Raw genomic sequence first — 21,715 nt, forward strand, 5'->3', positions numbered from 1 at the left:
AGTTACTCCAGCATTTTCGGTCTATCTTCGGTATAAACCAACATCTGCAGTTCCTTCCTGCAGAAAAAAGGATAATGGTTGGCAGACAAAAATGCTGGAGAAACTCAGCGGGTGCAGCAGCATCTATGGAGCGAAGGAAATAGGCAACGATTCGGGCCGAAACCCTTCTTCAGACTGATGTGAGGGTGGGGGGGGGGGGGGGGGCGGGAAGAAGACAGGAAGAGGAGGAGCCAGAGGGCTGAGGGAGAGCTGAGAAGGGGAGGAGAAAGTAAGAACTACCTCAAATTAGAGAAGTCAATGTTCATACCGCTTGGGGTACAAACTGCCCAAACTGAGGTACTGCTCCTCAAATTTCCGGTGATCCTCACTCTGGCCGTGGAGGAGGCCCAGGACAGAAAGGTCGAATTCGGAATGGGAGGAGGAATTGAAGTGCTGAGCCACCGGGAGATCAGGTTGGTTATTGCGAACTGAGCAGAGATGTTCGGCGAAGCGATCGCCATGCCTACGCTTGGTCTCACCGATGTAGTAGTGTTTGTGAATGGAAAACTGTTACCAGTGGAGCTTCTTAATGCTCCTTCCTTTTTTTCTAATATAGATTTGTGATTGAGTCCTAAATGTAGGAGGCACGGTGAAGTAGATTGTCGGAGGAAGTAGATTGTCGCAGTGGGAGGAAGAAAGCTTTAGACTGCAAGGTGGTCCAGGACAAAAGTGGCAAATGAAAATTAATCTAGAGAAATGTAATGCATTTGGGAGATGTAACCAGGCAAGGAACCAAAAGTAAATGGGAGAATATTGAATGATGTGGAGGAACAGAGGGAGCACTGTCAAAAAGCTAGATCCAAAGGATATAGGTTGCTTTCCTTTATTTGCCTTTATATCCAAGTCAGTCAAAAAAAAAAATGGTCTAACAAGCTGGGATTGGTAAAAGAGATCTTGAAATTGTCCGATTTATTTTAAATCCCTCATACGTAATATACTGGAATTATTTGTAGTGCCATCATACATTAAAATGTAATCCTCTAAAAAAAATTAGAGAAAAAAAGCCCCCTGTGGTGATGTCCCTTCATTGTTTGAAGGGTGTCTCCACCGGATTCTGCCCCACTTTGTTTCCTGCGACCATCTCCTCAAGACTGTCTGTCTGCATTTGGGCTTCTTTGCAGTATATAGGCCATAAACCAGGGTGCAAGGCTTTTCAAATCCCACAATGGCCAGTTAAACATCAGCAATTGTGGTTTATTCTTTCTTGTAAATAAAATGTCTAGTGGATGCTCCAGGCTGCAGCTCTGTAATTTTTAGCTAATCCTACTGTAAATGAGTCAAACTTCAATCACTGAAAAGTTATTTACTCACATTTTCCACATTTCACTATAGTTTAAACAATCACTGTGTATGAATTGTTCTGTTATAAAAGAGGTGGTCTTGGCATTATGTTTGGCACAGACATTGTGGGGGGCTGTTCATGCGCTGTACTAAGGCCATTAGGTCATGTGATGTTAGCAGAATTAGGCCATTTGGCCCATCAGGTCTACACAACCATTCAATCATGGCTTATCTATCTCTCCCTCCTAACCCCATTCTATCTGTAACCCTTGACACCCATGCTAATCATGAATCTATCTAGCTCTGCCTTAAAAATATCCATTGAGAATCTCCACAGCCTTCTGTGGCAAATAATTCTACAGATTCACCACCCTCTAACTAAAGAAGTAAGAAACTGGTTTATGTTCTACAAAAATATAAGTTTTATAAATCCAGATTATTTCGTTTTTCCCCTTTTTCTTAATGCCATTTCTTACTAGCTTCCTTTTACTTTGCCATAAGAACATTAAAACATTTTTAAAATGTGTAATTGCTGTAATTTACAGTGCCCTCCAGAATGTTTGGGGCAAAGACCCATCATTTATTTACTTGCCTCTGTACTCCACAATTTGAGATTTGTAATAGAAAAAAATACATGTGGTTAAAGTGCACATGAGGACCAAAGTTGTGCCAATGAAAGTCAAAGAAGCCATTATGACACTGAGAAACAAGGATAAAACTGTTAGTCTTCAGCCAAACCTTAGGCTTACCAAAATCAACTGTTTGGAACATCATTAAGAAAGAGAGCGCTGGTGAGTTTACTAATCGCAAGGGACTCGCAGGCCAAGGAAGACCTCCACAGCTGATGACAGAAAAATTCACTCTATAATAGAGAAAAACTACCAAACACCTGTCCGACAGATCAGAAACACTCTTCAGGAGTCAGGTGTGATAAGTCAATGACCACTGTCTGCAGAAGACTTCATGAACAGAAATACAGAGGCTACGCTGCAAGATGCAAACCACTGGTTAGCCGCAATAAATAGGATGTCCAGGTTACAGTTTGCCAAGAAGTACTTAAAAGAGCAACCACAGTTCTGGAAAAGGGTCTTATGTACAGATGAGACAAAGATTAACTTATATCAGAGTGATGGCAAGAACAAAGTATGGAGGAGAGAAGGAACTGCCCAAGATCCAAAGCATTCACATTAGGCAGGAAATGGTGTTGGATAGACTGATGGGACTGAAGGCTGATAAATCCCCAGGGCCTGATGGTCAGCATCTCAGGGTACTTAAGGAAGTGGCTCTAGAAATCGTGGACGCATTGGTGATCATTTTCTAATGTTCTATAGATTCAGGATTAGTTCCTGTGGATTGGAGCGTTGCTAATATTATCCAACCTTTTAAGAAAGGAGGGGGAGAGAAAATGGGGAATTATAGACCAGTTAGCCTGACATCGGTGGTGGGGAAGGTGCTGGAGCCAATTATAAAAGATGAAATAACGGCACATTTGGATAGCAGTAACAGGATCAGTCCGAGTCAGCATGGATTTACGAAGGGGAACTCATGCTTGACTAATCTTCTGGAATTTTTTGAGGATGTAACTAGGAAAATGGACAAGGGAGAGCCAGTGGATGTAGTGTACCTGGACTTTCAGAAAGCCTTTGATAAGGCCCCACATAGGAGATTAGTGGGCAAAACTAGAGCACATGGTATTGGGGGTAGGGTACTGACATGGATATAAAATTGGTTGGCAGACAGGAAACAAAGAGTAGGGATTAACGGGTCCCTTTCAGAATGGCAGGCAGTGACTTGTGGGGTACCGTAAGGCTCGGTGCTGGGACCGCAGCTATTTACAATATACATCAATGATTTGGATGAAGGGATTCAAAGTAACATTAGCAAATTTGCAGATGACACAAAGCTGGGTGGCAGTGTGAACTGTGAGGAGGATGCTATGAGAATGCAGGGCGACTTGGACAGGTTGGGGGAGTGGGCAGATGCGTGACAGATGCAGTCTTATGTGGATAAATCCTCTTTGGTGGCAAGAACCGGAAGGCAGATTATTATCTGAATGGTGTCAAGTTAGGAAAAGGGGAAGTACAACGAGATCTGGGTGTCTTTGTTCATCAGTCACTGAAAGTAAGCAGGCAGTGAAGAAAGCTAATGGCATGTTGGCCTTCATAACAAGAGGAGTTGAGTATAGGAGCAAAGAGGTTCTTCTGCAGTTTTACAGGGCCCTAGTGAGACCACACATGGAGTATTGTGTGCAGTTTTGGTCTCCAAATCTGAGGAAGGACATTCTTGCAATTGAGGGAGTGCAGCGTAGGTTCACAAGGTTAATTCCCGGGATGGCGGGACTGTCATATGTTGAACGAATGAAGCGACTGGGCTTGTATACACTGGAATTTAGAAGGATGAGAGTGGATCTTATTGAAACATATAAGATTATTAAGGGATTGGACATGCTAGAGGCAAGAAACATGTTCCCGATGTTGGGGGAGTCCAGAACCAGGGGCCACAGTTTAAAAGTAGGGGGTTGGCCATTTAGAACGGAGATGAGGATAATGTTCTCAGAGAGTTGTGAATCTGTGGAATTCTCTGCCTCAGAAGGCAGTGGAGGCCAATTCACTGGATGCTTTCAAGAGAGAGTCAGTTATAGCTCTTAAAGATAGCGGAGTCAAGGGATATGGGGAGAAGGCAGAAACGGGGTACTGATTGTGGGTGATCAGCCATGATCACGGAAATAAATTAGTAAAACAGTACTAAAATAAAATTAATCTTCAAATATTATTAACTGTATTTCTTTCTGTAATATTTTGATTGATGATACTTGCCCACGAGGACATAAGGAATTGCAGATGCTGGAACCATGCATAGAACACAGTGCTGTTGTAATTCAGTGGGTCAGGCACAATTCCCCTATACGCCACTTAGTCAAGAAAATGTTAACATGATATGTAAATAAAATATGCCAATGCAATTCTACAAAAAAAAAGACTAACTTGCAGGTACTTTTATTTGGGAAGTGTTTAAATAAACTATTTTTAGGTTTGTTTTTTCATCATTTCTACACAGTACTGGTTTAAAGTTATTTAAATTCCAGAAACACAGACAGCCCCTCCCTTGTTCCAAGATTGTTTCCAGATTGAGAAATCTATAGAAAGGACCAAGTTCCACAGTGCAAGACATTGCCAAATACTAGAAAACTAGATAAGACATAATCGAGAAAGCCATAATTGGGTTCCATTCAGCAAATGTTTGCATGTCTGTGGATTGTAAAAGGCAGAGAAGATAGAGGGAAGTGGTATCCCTGGGAAAGAATGCATTTGGAAGTGGGGAGGAGGGGGTTGGGTTATGGTTGACATTCCAGCGAGTTTCAATGCCAATGGGGGAAAGAAAGAAAGTGTTTGACGGCATGTTTGCAGTTTAGATGAGCACTGACCACACAGTATTGTCCGTACAATAAAAGTGATTATGGTAGCCGAGAGAGAAAGATTTTGTGACAGCATCTGTGGAGGGAATGGAAAGACAACGGACTCCAACTGTTTGAAGAAGGATCACAACTAAAATATCAGTTGTCCATTTTCCTTCAGAGATACTGCTTAACCTGTCTTGATTTTTGTTCAAGATTTCAGCATCTGCAGATTTGGGTAACTGATTTCCTGTGGCAGTTATTAACAGATATTTAACTATGAGTAAAATGCCCAATTTGCTGTGCTTTAAGTGTAACTGCATGAAATTCAGGTACTGCTGAGGCCTTGATGGCTTTCTCCCGTACACTCCAAAGCAGATTATCTCATTGGTTACCTCGGATTATCCTTGATTGGACTTTGCTGGCTTTACCTTGCATTAAACACTATTCCCTTATCATGTATCCATACACTGTAATGGCTCGATTGCAATCATCTTTTGCATTTCTGCTGACTGGATAGCACGCAATAAAAGCTTTTCACTGTACCTCGGTACACGTGACAATAAACTAAACTGTAGATTGCGTATGACTTGGGAAGACCAAAAATGACCCAAAATATACAGTACATAATTAATCTTATGTAATGAAAGGGTTAACAAGTGTAGGAAGGAACGGCAGATGTTGGTTTACACCTCAGATAGACACAAAATGCTGGAGAAACTCAGCGGGACAGGCAGCATTTCTGGAGAGAACGAATGAGTGACGTTTTGGGTCGACTCGAATAATCACCCATTCCCTCTCTCCAGCGATGCTGCCTGTCCCGCTGAGTTACTCCAGCATTTTGTGTCTATCTTAGGTGTAAACCAACATCTGCCGTTCCTTCCTATACTTGTGTCTATTGAAAGGGTTAGCATGTCAAGTCAAGTCAAGTTTATTCGTCACATACACATACGAGATGTGCAGTGAAATGAAAAGTGGCAATGCTCGCGGACTTTGTGCAAAAAGACAAACAAACAAACAACCACACAAACTACAAACAGAATGTAACAGAATCACATGTTCCACCATCAGTAAGTGGGGAGTAATGTGTGACTTTTGCAGAGAATGGAGGGATATGGATTATGTGCAGGCAGATGAGAGTTGGTCTTGGCATCATGTTTGGTGCTGACATTGTGGGCACAGCAGCCTGTTCTTGTGCTGCACTGTTCTAAGTTTTATGTATGTTTGAGAATTTACCACGGAGAAGTACAAACACAATTTTTGGTGCACACACCCAAATTCCTTTCTTGAATTACAAAGTAGAAAATCTATCCACCATTGTACCATTGTTATTCAACAGAGGTTTTTTAATCACGCATTTGAATTTTGCTGGAGTAAAAATGCAATTTTCAGTATTACAGTTTTTTGAGGACTTCCATCAGGGAAAGAAATTGGATATTCGTATTTGGATATTGATCGCAAGGTATAATTGTACTTTTTTTTTCTCTATAGGAGATAAGTACACTTTTAAAGGAAAATATTGACTTAAGGATCAAGCAATATCTTGAAGCAAGAAAACAACATCGGAACGCACAAACTAAATCAAACAAAGAACTTACACCTAATAACCCGCTTTGCTTAAAAGGTAAAATAAAATCTATATGTGTTCATTAATGAAAGTAAAATGAAAGTAAAATGCTTGGGTAAAGGAAGCTATTGTCAAATCATAGATCTGTGTTGAATTATGTTGTGTATTGTGTCCTTTTTTAATTGTAACGCTGTATGGTGTGAGGAGGATGCTAGGAGACTGCAAGGTGACTTGGATAGGCTGGGTGAGTGGGCAAATGTTTGGCAGATGCAGTATAATGTGGATAAATGTGAGGTTATCCATTTTGGTGGCAAAAACAGGAAAGCAGACTATTATCTAAATGGTGGCCGATTAGGAAAAGGGGAGATGCAGCGAGACCTGGGTGTCATGGTACACCAGTCATTGAAAGTAGGCATGCAGGTGCAGCAGGCAGTGAAGAAAGCGAATGGTATGTTAGCTTTCATAGCAAAAGGATTTGAGTATAGGAGCAGGGAGGTTCAATTGCAGTTGTACAGGGTCTTGGTGAGACCACACCTGGAGTATTGCGTATAGTTTTGGTCTCCAAATCTGGTGAGGGTTGGAGAGAGAGGGAAAGCAAGGGTTACTTGAAGTGAGAGAAATAATTTCATACCACTGGAGTGTAAGTTGCCCAAGCAAATAGGTGCTGTTCCTCCAATTTGCGTTGGGCCTCACTCTGACCGTGGAGGAGGCCCACAACGGAAAGGTTAATGTGGGAATGGGAGGGGGAGTTAAAGTGTTTAGCACCTGAACCTGAAGAGTGAGATGGGAGGATGTATAATCAAGGTAACTTTGGTGGGTTTTTGGGCTGTAATGTTGTTTTGACAAAAATGGAGACAGAGCTCTGAGATAGGAATACAGGGAAAGCATTGGAAGCAAACCAAATGAAGCAAGAGGGGCTATAAACTATACTTTATTATACAGTAAATGCAAAGATTTATCAAAGTGCACATCAAATATTTTTCTAAATATATTAAGGGATATGGGCCAAACGCAGGCAGGGGGAACTAGTACAGATGGAGCATTTTGGTCGGCATGGACAAGTTGGGCTGAACGGCCTGTTTCCATGCTGAATAACACAATCACATTGAGCCATGAAGATGGGGCAAGCCAATTTAATGATTGAATGATTGATTGATTCAAAATGTAGCATTTAAGAGGCTCAATAGTTCTCCAAAGGGGTTAAGGGGCTTTGAATGGTCATTTCATGTTCCTTTGTTGATGATCTTTCTGCGATGTGGCTAACCACCACATTCATATTGTGATTGAGTGTGGTTACTTTGTGTGTCTGTCTGTGGTGGTTCCACAGCCTCCTTCTGTGAATATAATTTTATGTGGACCCACCCAGTGACGGCTGAGCTTTAAAAGATGTATTTTCAGTGGAACAAAGTTCGAATAGATTCATAACAGGGCAAGGAATTTGTCCTCTCAGATAACCTCGCAGGTGATGAAGACTGTCTTATCGACAATGGACGTTTAATCAGCAGTTCCCAGTTTGCAGTGCTGGTTTTCTGGTAAAGTTTATTGCTTTGATAAATGTTCGGCAGCGGGTTTCTTCAAATTACTGCTAATCTTCCATTCACATGGAATCTGAATGTTTGTATTGTAGAGTCAATGTCTCTATCTCATCGTGAATTCAGTTTATTAGTTCTCAATCTCTCAAGAAAGATAATTTTGAAATGGTGGGGCGATCTATCTAATTAATGTGTGGGTACATCATTCACTTATCATGTTTCCGAGTGTCAGCCTTTGCTCAGTTTATAACACTCTTGTCTCTGAGTTGGAGGAATGCAGGTTCCAAACTTCGGAGACTAAGTCTAGGCTGGTATTCTCGTACTACATTGGCAGACTGTTGGATGAGATATTCAACCTGGGCCCCAATGCCCTTTCAGGTGAACGTAGATTCAGGAACAGCTTCTTCCCTCCTGTTATTACACTACAGGTCCACAATCAATAAAATTAAACAGGAGGACAGTAAAACTAGTTTGAGAACTAGGGTTGGGGAGGAATGGAGAGAGGGGGAAAGCTAGGGTTACTTGAAGTTAGAGAAATCATTTCACACCACTGGGGTGTAAGTTGCCCAAGCGATATATGAAATGCTGTTCCTCCAATTTGTGTTGGCCTCACTCACTCTGACAGTGGAGGAGTCCCACAACCGAATGGTTAATGTGGGAATGGGAGGGGGAGTTCAAGTGTTTAGCACCTGTACTTGAAGAACGGCCTGAAAAGTGTGATTGGAGGATGTTCTGGCACCATTGATTCCAGAGCCTTGCTATATTATCCATTTTGCCAGACCAACAGAGGTCACAGCTTGGGCGAGGGGGGGGGGGGGGGGGCGCTAAGATACCGGCCCACTATGTTGGCCTCTGCAGTCGGTTATGGGAATGGATCTGCTGAGGCCACAGAGGGCAAATTCGACCTGCCGATCGGCGCAAATGTCCTGATGAGGTTGAGATCACTCGCATCACTCGGCCTAGGCACCACATTTTTGTGGAGACTTCTGGGGGGGGGGGGGGGGGGGTTTGTCCGGATTAAAGAGGGGGCTAGACCACCAGTTGCTAGAAAATCGGTGGTGGACATGTACTGAATAGTCCTATCATAAGCAAAGGCTGTGGGGGCAATCTCCCACCCTATGTCATTGCAGCCCTTGCACTTTTTTCATCTGCAGTTTCTCTGTAACTGTAATGCTATCACTCTACAACACTATATTCTGCACTGGTATTCTTCTCTTTACACTGCCTGTTGGACTTGTGTACAATTTGATTGTAATCGTGTATGGAAGAAGCGCTACCCATTCCTTCTCTCCAGAGACGCTGCCTGTCCCGCTGAGTTACTCTGCCATTTTGTGTCTATCTAAAGTGTGATTTCAGTGGATAGGTTTTCCTTGTATCTCGGTACACATGATGATAATAATAAGCCAATACTAATAAAAAGTCTCTGCCACTATTTCAAAGTTGGAGTCACACCTGGTATCTCAACTAATCTATATCACTCAATCAATATCTTTAAAACAGATTGTTAGTTCACATGTTGCCGTTTCTACAGAACTTGGCAGTACCCAAATTGACTGCAATATATCCTACAGTACAACAGCGACCACATAAATAAAGTACTTTGTTTAAGAAGGAACTGCCGATGCTGGAAAAATCGAAGGTAAATAAAAATGCTGGAGAAACTCAGCGAGTGAGGCAGCATCTATGGAGCGAAGGAATAGGTGACATTTTGGGTCTGAAGAAGGCTCTCGACCCGAAACGTCACCTATTCCTTCGCTCCATAGATGCTGCCTCGCCTGCTTAGTTTCTCCAGCATTTTTATATACATAAAGTACTTTATTGACTTTGGGGTACTTTGGTATCTTACATTTGTGGAATGTGCTGCTTAAATGGAAGTATTTCATTCTCATGCCTTGTTCTTCATGCTAAAGCCAAGTCGGAAGCAGTCTTGGTCATGCCAGCTGAGAGCATCTTTAAAAAGTTTAGAATTTATTCTAAAATATTAATACATGGTGAATTTCCACACAAGTGCAACCTGTAGTCAATACCTCTAGTGTTTGGTTTGCATGCCAAACTACAGCACAGCTTGGAGAGCTGCTGGCTCATCGCGACAGAGACCCAGATTCAATCCTGACCTTGTGTGTGGAGTTTGCACCTTGTCCTGTGACCATGTGGGTTTGCTCCAGTGTCATCCCACATCCCAAGGACATGCAGGTTTGTAGGTTAATTGGCCTTCATTTTTTCACACAGAGAGTGGTGAATCTCTGGAATTCTCTGCCACAGAATGTAGTTGAGGCCACAGTTCATTGGCTATATTTAAGAGGGAGTTAGATGTGGCCCTTGTGGCTAAAGGGATCAGGGGGTATGGAGAGAAGGCAGGTACAGGATACCGAGTTGGATGATCAGCCATGATCATATTGAATGGCGGTGCAGGCTCGAAGGGCCGAATGGCCTACTCCTGCACCTATTTTCTATGTTTCAGTGCGTAGGGAGTGGATGAGAAAGTGGGTTAACATGGAACCAGTGTGATCGGGTGATCGATGGTCGGCGTGGACTCGGTGGGCCGGAGGACCTGTTTCCATGCCATATCTTTCAACTGAACTGTGGAAACTGTAAGTCTGTGGAATTCTCTGCCTCAGAGGGCTGTGGAGGCAGGTGTGCACAAAGCATGCGATTCTCAACTAAATTTCATTTTAAAACCTCTTTTCCCCCTCTTATATTGTTCGTCTGCATCTCTTGAGCTCTTCCCCTGCTAGTAACCTTTTGCCTTGTTGTGAAACTCATCTGTCGCAATGCCCTGCGTGTCTGCCTCTCGTCTGATGATGTTGTTGAACTGAGCTCATGAAGAACTCTGCCACCAGTAGTCCAATTCCCATAACATTGCACTTTCCCAGCACCCAATGCTCGCTCTGAACTGGCAATGGCTCGCTCTCAATGTTCTCAATCTTGTGTCCAAATCCCTCGGCGACTTGTCCCTTTCAGTGACCTCCTCCAGTCCAATTACCCTCAACATTCCTCCAATTCCTGCATGTCCTAGAATTACTTCGTTGCGCTGTTTGCAGCAGTGCCTTAAGCTGCTTCGGTAGTAAGATTTGGCATTCCTCTCTGGCTCTCTCCCCCTCCCTGAACCTCTCTGTCTCTCTCTCCCCCTTCCTCAATCTCACAAACTCTTTAGCTCTCTCTAAATCTATCTGGCTCTCTCCCCCTCCCTGAATCTCTCTAACTTTCTCCCCCACCCGACCTCTCTGTCCCTCTCCCTCTTAACGGACCTTTCCAGCTCTGGTTCTCCCCCCCCTCCCCCCCCTCCCTAAATCCCTCTGTTCTCTTTCCCTTCCTAAACTCCCCCTACCATAAGCCTCCCTAGCTCTGGTCTCCTCCCTGAATGTTTCATGCTCTGGCTCTCTCCCCCTCCCCGAATCTCTCTGGCACTCTTCGTCTCCCACCTCCTGCTTAGATTACCAATACCAAACCCTTTTTACCAAGCTCTCTTTTAAAACCCATTAATGCGGCTTAATCGCATTTAGTCGTAAACACCCCTGGGACAGTTTTGTTATGTAATTTAAATGTTGCGTGTTGGTGCCAACCTGAAAAGCAATTCAATCATTTTTTATTTTGCTCGATACTTGAATGCGGTTGGGTGTTTTGTGTGATATTGTTCCCTTTGAGGATTGCAAAATTGCAGAGGGAAAAAAAGCAATTAAAGTAAGCAATAATCGCCCCTTCTTTAATGGAATTTTTGTGGCGTGTTCGATCCACCCACGCAGACTTATTGCAGATCGTGAATGGACATGTGTGATCCACTTTTTTAAATTGCAGTGTCTGTTCAGACATGACTGATCTCCCAGCAGGTCCAAAATGCAACAGGAACATAACATCGCTGAGGTGAATATCGTCATGTGTGCTGCCCTGTAGGAAGCCTTGGCAGTCCGTGAGATCAGAATGCAGTGTATACTTTGTGGTTTCCTTTCCATGAGGTTGTTGATGCTGATGAATCCATAGGTGTGCCATGGTTCCCGTCTTTGACAATGACGACACTGACAATGCACCTGGTCTCAAATTAGTCTTTGATGTTTATATGTCAACAGTTCCCCGATGCAAATACCTAAAGTCTACCTTTGTGTCAGCTATTAAATTACTGCTGAGTTTCACAAAATGCTTGGTTAATTAGATTTTGTGTAATCCTACAGATGTTACAGGTCCATGATGTGCAGGTTATGTTCTTTTGTTCTTTTTTTATTTACTTACTTGACACTCTAATAACCAGAATTAACTAGTAAGGCTTCCGTCAAGTAACACTCCCTGCCCAAGAATGTTTGGCGACTTGCATGGATAGGACAGGTTTGGAGGGATATGGACCAAATGCAGGCAGGTGGTGTAGATGTGGTATGTCGGCCGGTGTGGGCAAGTTGGGCTGAAGGGCCTGTTTCCATGCTGTAAGGCTCTCTATGACTCTCTCTCCCTCTCCCTCTCCCTCTCCCTCTCCCTCTCTCTCTCTCTCTCCCCCCTCCCTCTCCCTCTCATAGAAACATGGAAACATAGAAAATAGGCGCAGGAGTAGGCCATTCGGCCCTTCAATATGATCATGGCTGATCATCCAACTCAGTATCCTGTACCTGCCTTCTCTCCATACCCCCTGATCCCTTTAGCCACAAGGGCCACATCTAACTCCCTCTTAAATATAGCTAATGAACTGGCCTCAACTACCTTCTGTGGCAGAGAATTCCACAGATTCACCATTCTCTGTGTAAAAAATTATTTTCTCATCTCGGTCCTAAAAGATTTCCCCCTTATCCTTAAACTGTGACCCCTCGTTCTGGACTTCCCCAACATCGGGAATAATCTTCCTGCATCTAGCCTGTCCCTTAAGAATTTTGTAAGTTTCTATAAGATCCCCCCTCAATCTTCTAAATTCTAGCGAGTACAAGTCGAGTCTATCCAGTCTTTCTTCATATGAAAGTCCTGCCATCCCAGGAATCAGTCTGGTGAACCTTCTCTGTACTCCCTCTATGGCAAGAATGTCTTTCCTCAGATTAGGAGACCAACACTGTACGCAATACTCCAGGTGTGGTCTCACCAAGACCCTGTACAACTCTCTTCCTCCCTCTCCTCTCTCTCCCTCTCCTCTCTCTCCCTCTCCTCTCTCCCCCCCCTCCTCTCTCCCCCCCTCCTCTCTCCCCCCCTCTCTCTCCCCCCCTCCTCTCTCCCCCCCTCCTCTCTCACCCCCCTCCTCTCTCCCCCCTTCCTCTCTCCCCCCCTCCTCTCTCCCCCTCTCCTCTCCTCTCTCCCCCTCCTCTCTCCCCCCTCCTCTCTCCCCCCTCCTCTCTCCCCCCTCCTCTCTCCCCCCTCCTCTCTCCCCCCTCCTCTCTCCCCCCTCCTCTCTCCCCTCCCCTCCTCTCTCCCCCCTCCTCTCTCCCCCCTCCTCTCTCCCCCCTCCTCTCTCCCCCCCTCTCCCCCTCCTCTCTCCCCCCTCCTCTCCCCCCCCTCCTCTCCCCCCCTCCTCTCTCCCCCCCTCCTCTCTCCCCCCTCCTCTCTCCCCCCCTCCTCTCTCTCCCCCCCTCCTCCTCTCCCCCCCCTCCTCTCTCCCCCCCTCCTCTCTCCCCCCCTCCTCTCTCTTTCTCTCCTTATTCTCTCCTTATTCTATTCACCATCCTGTCAGTTTGTATATTTCTTCATTTAACTGCATTTATAGTTCAGGTGAATGAAGCAGATGTCTGTGAAGACCCGTGTCAAATAAGGCTGTGTCTTTGCCCCGATACTTAAAGTTTCTCTTTACAATGTTGCACCACATCTTCAGCAAACCTCTCGTGGGAGTAGAGCTAATTGATTGATAGAGAGATGCAGCGAGGAAATTAGCCCTCCAGCCCACCTTTGACCATCGATCACACTAGTTCTATGTTATCTCTTTTCTCATCCACTCCCGACACATCAGGGACGGTTTGCACAGGCCAATTAACCTACAAACCAGCATGTCTTTTGGGATGAGGAAAGAAACCAGAGCAAATGGAGGAAGCCCACGAGGTCACAGGGATAACATGACAAACTCCACACAAATAGCGCATGAGGACAGGATCTAACCCGGGTCTCTGGTGCTGAGAGGCAGCAGTCCCATCCAGCTGCGCCACTGTGCTGCGAAAATGTTTAATCTGTGGCAATTAGATTTCAGCACCATTGACAACCAAATCTCAGTAGATTGCCTGGGTGACAGAGAAAAACAATTCAGGGATGTGTTCAAAGTTTTCTGGAAAAAATGCGAGTTGTGAGTTTATGATTACTTAAAATGGAGACGGGGCATTTGGTGTTAAGTATAGTAAACCGTCATTTTTACGGACCTCTTTATAACGGATCTCAGTTATAGCGGACAGACCTATCGATGGCTTCCTCAGCCTCGCCTACTGCCAGTACCGCCGGCCCACATGGCATCCTCAGCCACACCGTCCACTCTTGGCCCTCGCAGCAACCCAGTGCAGACAGCCGACGTTCAGGCACTGGCACTTCACTCTGCTTGCTCCGTTATCTAAACGTGTTCTGTCTCTGCTCCCCTCCATCCCCACTACACGTGCCTCTTTGTCCCCTGCAATCCCCATTCGTGCACCACTCCCTCATACATCAATCACTCTCACATTCCTCCACAAACCCATTAATGCACGCCTCCTCATTCCACAAACCTTCCCCCCACCATCCCCCCCCCCCTCCTCCCATCCCCCTCTTCTCCCGCCCCCCCCCCCCCCCCCCCCCCCACCACCATGTGAGGAACAGAATTATGAAACGTTTCAGGTTAAAATTATTTTAGAATGTAATATAGATCGATTCTATTGTGAAGATAGACACAAAATGCTGGAGTAACTCAGTGGGACAGGCACCACCTCTGGAGAGAAGGAATGGGTGACACCCATTTCAGGTCGACACCCTTCCTCAGACGTCAACGATTCCTTCTCTCCAGAGATGCTGCTTGTCCCACTGAGTTACCCCAGCATTTTGGTGTCTACGATGTACAGCAGAATCTGCAGTATTCTGCTCTATTCTATTCTATTCTACGTGATTGATGTTTACTTTTGGCAGATAATTGCTAATTCCGCAGGAGTCGCTGATTCATTTTCAGTGCTTGGTTATATTTATGTAAGAACGTAGAACAATGCAGCCGGCCGGGGAACAGGTCCTTCAGCCCACAATGTCGGTGCCAAACATGATGTCAAGACCAACCCTTCCCGACCTGCACGTAATCCATTCCCTCCATATCCATGTGCCCAAGAGTTGCAGTAATTTGTGGAGTACTTTAATGTGACAGACTGAGGACCAATGTAAACATACATGTGTAGGAAGGAACTGCAGATACTGAAGATAGTGGGAGTAACGCAGTGAATCAGGCAGCATCTCTGGAGAAAAAGAATAGGTGATGTTTTGGGTCGACATCCTTCTTCAAACATAAATGTCCTCCTTTTGAAATCTAGAAGTAGAAAGATAAAACTTTGCTGCAATGATTCTAACAGAAAAGCCGATTTTGAGTAGATAATTGATATTGATGATACATCGCTGTCGGATTCCCTTGTACTTTAAGCCTTTTCTCATGGTGTGCGATAGACGTGACTACTGTTAGTCAGACTGTAGTAGGATCTAACAGTGCCACGGGGCTTTTAAGCCACACTCTCAGCATTCACTGCTACTTGAGCTGCTTTTACTGCTCCTCACTTTGTAAGCATAAACAAAGAAATAGAAAGTTACCTTAGCATTAGTCATTCGTTTTCTACAGGTTTTCCTGTAATCTTGTACCACTTTGATTCTCTCTGTGGCATGACCTGAGACAACCTGTGGATGATATTACCAGTACCAATGCTTCAGAAGAGAATTGGCGAATGAGGAACTAAGGGGAACCACATAACGACTGGGGTTGTATTAGCTGGAATTTTTAGAAGATGAGGGCATCTTATAGAAACATATAAAATTCTTAGAGGATTGGACAATGCAGATGCAGGAAAAATGTTCCCGATGCTGGGGGAGTCCAGAACCAGGGGTCACACAGTTTAAGAATAAGGGGTAGGCCATTTAGGACTGAGATGAGGGAAAACTATTTCACCCAGAGAGTTGTGAATCTGTGGAATTCTCTGCCACATAAGGCAGTGGAGGCCAGTTCACTGGATTAGTTTAGTTTAGAGGCACAGGGCGTAAACAGGCCCTTCGGCCCACCGGGTCCGCGCCGACCAGCGATCCCCACACATTAACATCATCCTACACCTACTAGGGACAATTTTTACATTTACCAAGCCAATTAACCTACAAACCTGTACGTGTTTGGAGTGTGGGAGGAAACCGAGAAAACACACGCAGGTCACGGGGAGAACGTACAAACTGCGTACAGACAGAGCCTGTAGTCTGGATCGAACCCGGGTCTCCGGCGCTGCATTCGCTGTAAGGCAGCAACTCTACCGCTGCGCCACCGTGAGATTTCGCTCTCTGGGCTAAGGGAATCAAGGTATATGGGGAAAAAGCCGGAACAGGATACTGATTTTGGATGATCAGCACGATTGGACGGCACAAAACGTTGGATGGCACTCGGAGTTTAGAAGATTGAGGGGGGACCTCATTGAAACTTGCTGGATAGGGAAAAGCCTGTAAAGAGTGGATGTGGAGAGGATGTTTTCACTACTGGGCGAATCTATGACTGGAGGCCTTACCCTCAGAATAAAAGGACGTACCCTTAGAAATTAGATGAGCAGGAATTTTCTTTAGTCAGAGGCTGGTGAATCCATTGCCATAGACGGCTGTGGAGGCCAAGTCAATTGATATTTTTAAGGCGAAGATTGTCTGATTCTTGATTAGTACGGGTGTCAGGAGTTTGCCTACCGCAAGAACAGGAGTACGGAGGATGCCATCTCAACGGCACTTCACTCCGCCCTCTCCCACCTCGACAACAGAGACACTTACGTAAGAATGCTGTTCATCGATTACAGCTCAGCATTCAACACCATTATACCATCAAAACTGATCACCAAACTCGGTAACCTGGGCATCGACCCCTCCCTCTGCAACTGGATACTGGACTTTCTAACCAACAGACCCCAGTCTGTTAGGTTAGACAAGCACACCTCTTCAACCCTCACCCTGAACACCGGCGTTCCACAGGGCTGTGTGCTGAGCCCCCTCCTCTACTCCCTCTTCACCTATGACTGCACACCTGTACATGGTACTAACACCATCATCAAGTATGCAGATGATACAACGGTGATTGGCCTCATCAGCAACAACGATGAGTCGGCCTACAGGGAGGAGGTCCAGCACTTAGCAGCATGGTGCGCTGACAACAACCTGGCCCTTAACTCCAAGAAGACCAAGGAGCTCATTGTAGACTTCAGGAAGTCCAGGGGCGGCACGCACACCCCCATCCACATTAACGGGACGGAGGTGGAACGTGTTTCTAGCTTCAGGTTCCTGGGAGTCAACATCTCCGATGACCTCTCTTGGACCCACAATACCTCAACTCTGATCAAGAAGGCTCACCAGCGTCTCTTCTTCCTGAGGAGACTGAAGAAGGTCCATCTGTCTCCTCAGATCCTGGTGAACTTCTACCGCTGCACCATCGAGAGCATCCTTACCAACTGCATCACAGTATGGTATGGCAACTGCTCTGTCTCCGACCGGAAGGCATTGCAGAGGGTGGTGAAAATTGCCCAACGCATCACCGGTTCCTCGCTCCCCTCCATTGAGTCTGTCCAAAGCAAGCGTTATCTGCGGAGGGCGCTCAGCATCGCCAAGGACTGCTCTCACCCCAACCATGGACTGTTTACCCTCCTACCATCCGGGAGGCGCTACAGGTCTCTCCGTTGCCGAACCAGCAGGTCCAGGAACAGCTTCTTCCCGGCGGCTGTCACTCTACTCAACAACGTACCTCGGTGACTGCCAATCACCCCCCCACCCCCCGGACACTTATTATCACTTATTATTATTTATTTAAATCATTTGCTATGTCGCTCTTCCAGGGAGATGCTAAATGCATTTCGTTGTCTCTGTACTGTACACTGACAATGACAATTAAAATTGAATCTGAATCTGAATCTGAGAAGGCAAAGAAGAATGGGGTAAAGAGGGAAAGGTAGATCAGCCATGATTGAATGACGGAGTAGACTCCGTGGGCCGAATAGCCTAACACTGCCCTTAGAACTTATGAACTTATGAGAGTTCTGTTTGAAATCACATGCAACAGATTAGTATCCATAATATTCTGACTATATTCTTGCAGTAGGACTTTAAGTATGCTTGTGTGGAGCTGCAGTATGGCAAAGGTTAAGATAGCATGCAACTAGCATGTAGTTTTCCATTTGTGATTTTAAGAACGTATTGTTATTGGTGATATGGAATTAAAGAGTATGCAAGGTTTCAATCAGTCAAATCTGTATAGAAGTTGACACTTCCAAGCAGACGTTTAGAGCATTGCGGTAACTAGAAATGTGCTGCTCTCCTTGTGCACAAGTAGATAAAGTCTGTCTGGGAAATGAATGCAAGTTATCAGAGTCCAGTTGATCCGCGACAACACATGGACAATAGCAAAAGGCACGACACAAAGTGCTGGAGTGCCTCAGCGTGTCAGACAGCATGTTTAGTGGGAGTGGACTGACGGATTTTCAGTCAGTTGAGAAATTCCCAGTTCCCTTCCATATGTGCCCCTTCCCAATATTGAAACTACAGTGAACTTTATTCGCGTGCAGGAAGGAACCGCAGATGCTGGTTTACGCCAAAGATAGACACAAAATGCTGGAGTAACTCAAGTGGGACAGGCAGCATCTCTGGAGAGACGGAATAGGTGACGTTTCTGGTCGAGACCCTTCTTCAGACTTCTCAACCTGAAACGTCGACTATTCCTTTTCTCCAGAGATTCTGCCTGACCCGTTGAGTTACTCCAGTATTTTGTGAACTTTATTCACCTTGTCAGTGTCCCAAAGTTAATCCTCGAGCCAAAAGACACTTTTACAGGTGCTGGTTTTTGGAATGTAAGTAATGAGATAATAATTTCAAGTATGCAAATCAGATTGCCATTATTGGCATGCATTTATCACCATTACTCGCATGCTCAGGAAAGCATTACAGGTCCATCACATCACACACCACTAGATTAACAAACAGTTTCTACCCCAAGGCCATCACCACTCTGAACTCTGCACCAAATACAACCCCCCTCCCCCCTCCCATAGCCAATATTTTGTACTATAACACTATACTGTGAAATATTGCACATTCTGACTTGACTTGACATTTTTCTTGCCGTTTTTGCTGTTTTCATTGGCGTTATTATTTATCTGATACGTTGGAGCTCCGCCCGGCCATTGCGCTTGAAATTTCGTTGTATGTATTTACAATAACAAAGATTATTATTATTATTATCATGTGCACCGAGATACAGTGAAAAGTGTTTGTCTGTGTGCTATCCAGTCAGATCAGAAAATACCGTACAGGAATACAATCAAGCCAAACACTGTGCAAGTACAACAGGTAATGCAATGAGAAAAATGCAAGAGTGAAGAATATAGTTTCTCCAGAGGAAAAGTGCACCATCCGAAATGAGGGAGGTTTGAAAATCGGGACTGTACCCTAGCTCATGGTAGAGTAGAAAGTGAACTGAAATGAAATGAAGCAAATTAAATCCTGTATGATTCCCAAATTTAAAAAAAAGTATTCTTGTGTTCATACTATGAGCCCATAGAGGTGGGCTGTAGAGGCTTTGCAGGGCGCTCACTCAACCTGTTGGGCATTAAGGGGCTGGCAAAGAAGAGAGCCATTCAATCCGCAAGCGAAGCCCCAGAGAAAGCCACTAGGTGGCTTTGGATTAAGAGGGCTGATCCGTGGGCGGTTGCTGCTGGGACGCAAGTCGGGGCTTGATCAACCCCGGCTGGGTCGCCTGGGCGAGGGTGTCTGATGTTGTGAGACCCAAAACACCCGATGACCCCAGGTCACATCATTGAAGATGTGTCCCAGCGCATCTAGAAGATGTATCTTTCACACATAGATTCCGTTTTGGTTATAATAGAGGAAATTTATTTTTAAAATGTCTTCCAGTTATTTGACATCTTGGCAATAGTGTCGTAATTAATACAAACGTTATCTCCATTTGGAGCTTCTTAGTGCATTCTTAAATATGACACTCGGCATTTCTGACCAAGAATAATAAAGTTCAGATGAAAGAATGTACTTGAGGTTTAAATAATCTGATGACTTGAGTTGATGTTACAGAATGTAGGGATTGCCAAGTGCTTTTTTTATGCATAGACAATGCACAGTTTATTATTGCAATATTTATTTTATTGTAATAAGCTAAATGATTGTAATCTATATTTAAGGATTTGTGCATTAAAACACCCAAATAGAAATCTAGGCTAAACACTTAAATATCACGAATATCAACATAACGAACTTGATATGCTGTTTATGACAATATGTCAACCATGGTTCCATCGGAAAGTTAGCGTATCAGCATTAAAAAGAGGGCAGAAGTTCTCCTTGTCCTGACCAACAATTGGCCTTGTATAGCAGGGAACAGATTCATTGGTCATTTGCTGCTTTTAGAATCTTTTTGTGATTTAATTCGTTAGTTTGGTTTAGTTTCGAGGTACAGCCCTTTGGCCCACCGAGTCCACACCGACCAGCGATCCCTGCAAACACCATCCTACACACACTAGGGACAATTTACATTTATTTATACCAAGCCAATTAACCTACAAGCCTATAGGTCTTTGGAGTGTGGGAGGAAACCGAAGATCTCGGAGAAAACCCACGCAGGTCAGGGGGAGAACATACAAACTCCGTACAGACAAGCACCCGTAGTCAGGATTGAACCCGAGTCTCTGGCTCTGCCAGGCAGCAGCTCTACCGCTGCTCCACTGTGCTGTCCCAAAGATGTCATGTTTCCATAAGTGGCAACAGTGATTGTGCTTCAAAAGTAATACATTGGATGATCTAGAAACAAGGAACTGCAGATGCTGGTTACAAAAGAAGGCACAAATTGCCGGAGTAACTCAGTGGGTCTGGCAGCATCTCTGGAGAACATGGATGGGTGACATTTTGGGTCGAGTCCTTGGTCCCGTCACGAAACGCCACCTATCCAAGTTCTGATGCTGCCTGATCCACTGAGGTACTCCAGCACTTTTTGTCTTCTTTCACATTGAATGATTGAATTGTTGCTTCCTTTTCCTTTCTGTCTTTTGCTGATGTTGATTTGTTCCTTTATCTTTCCCTCATTCCTTTCTGTTTTAGAGTCATTTCAATTTTCCTTGCAAACAACCTATCTGATCTCCGGGCTGCCAAACACTTTAATTCCCTTTCCCATTCCCACGCTGACCTTTCTGTCCTAGGCCTTCTCCATTGTCAGAGTGAGGCCAAACGCAAATTGGAGGAACAGCATCTCATATTTCGCTTGGACAGCTTACAACCCAGTGGTATGAACATTGATTTCTCGAACTTCAAGTAACCCTTGCATTCCCTCTCTCTCCATCCCTCACCCACCCACGTCGTACCAGCTTCAGTCATGTTGTTTAAGAAGGAACTGCAGATGCTGGAAAATCGAAGGTAGACAAAAATGCTGGAGAAACTCAGCGGGTGAGGCAGCATCTATGGAGCAAAGGAAATAGGCAACGTATCGGGCCGAAACCCTTCTTCAGACCAAAGTCGTCTTATTGATTCTCATTACAATACAAATTATCTATACTTGTTCTCACCTAGCACACAGCTAACATTGGCCTGTTTCGTACATGATAGGACCGAAAACGTCTCCCATTCCTTTTCTCCAGAGATGCTGCCTGTTGCTGAGTTGTTCCAGCTTTTTGTGTCTATCTTCGGTTTAAACCAGCATCTGCAGTTCCTTCTTACAGACCAAGGAGATTAGTTTCAACTGCTATATTCTGAAGATAGACACAAAGTGCTGAATTAACTCAGCGGGTCAGG

General features: G+C 44.7%; 1 protein-coding gene across 8 annotated transcripts in view; it reads left to right on the top strand.

Moving 5' to 3' along the window:
* LOC116976398 (SLX4 interacting protein) overlaps positions 1-21,715 on the top strand; it is a 97,378-nt gene that overhangs the window by 25,518 nt on the left and 50,145 nt on the right. For all 8 annotated transcript variants that reach the window (XM_033026258.1, XM_033026252.1, XM_033026256.1 and 5 more), the window contains one exon: positions 6,206-6,338. In XM_033026258.1, the coding sequence (XP_032882149.1) occupies positions 6,206-6,338 (133 nt within the window). The remainder of the gene's footprint in view (positions 1-6,205; positions 6,339-21,715) is intronic.

The sequence above is a fragment of the Amblyraja radiata genome, chromosome 8, assembly GCF_010909765.2.
Source record: "Amblyraja radiata isolate CabotCenter1 chromosome 8, sAmbRad1.1.pri, whole genome shotgun sequence".
Lineage (NCBI taxonomy): Eukaryota > Metazoa > Chordata > Chondrichthyes > Rajiformes > Rajidae > Amblyraja > Amblyraja radiata.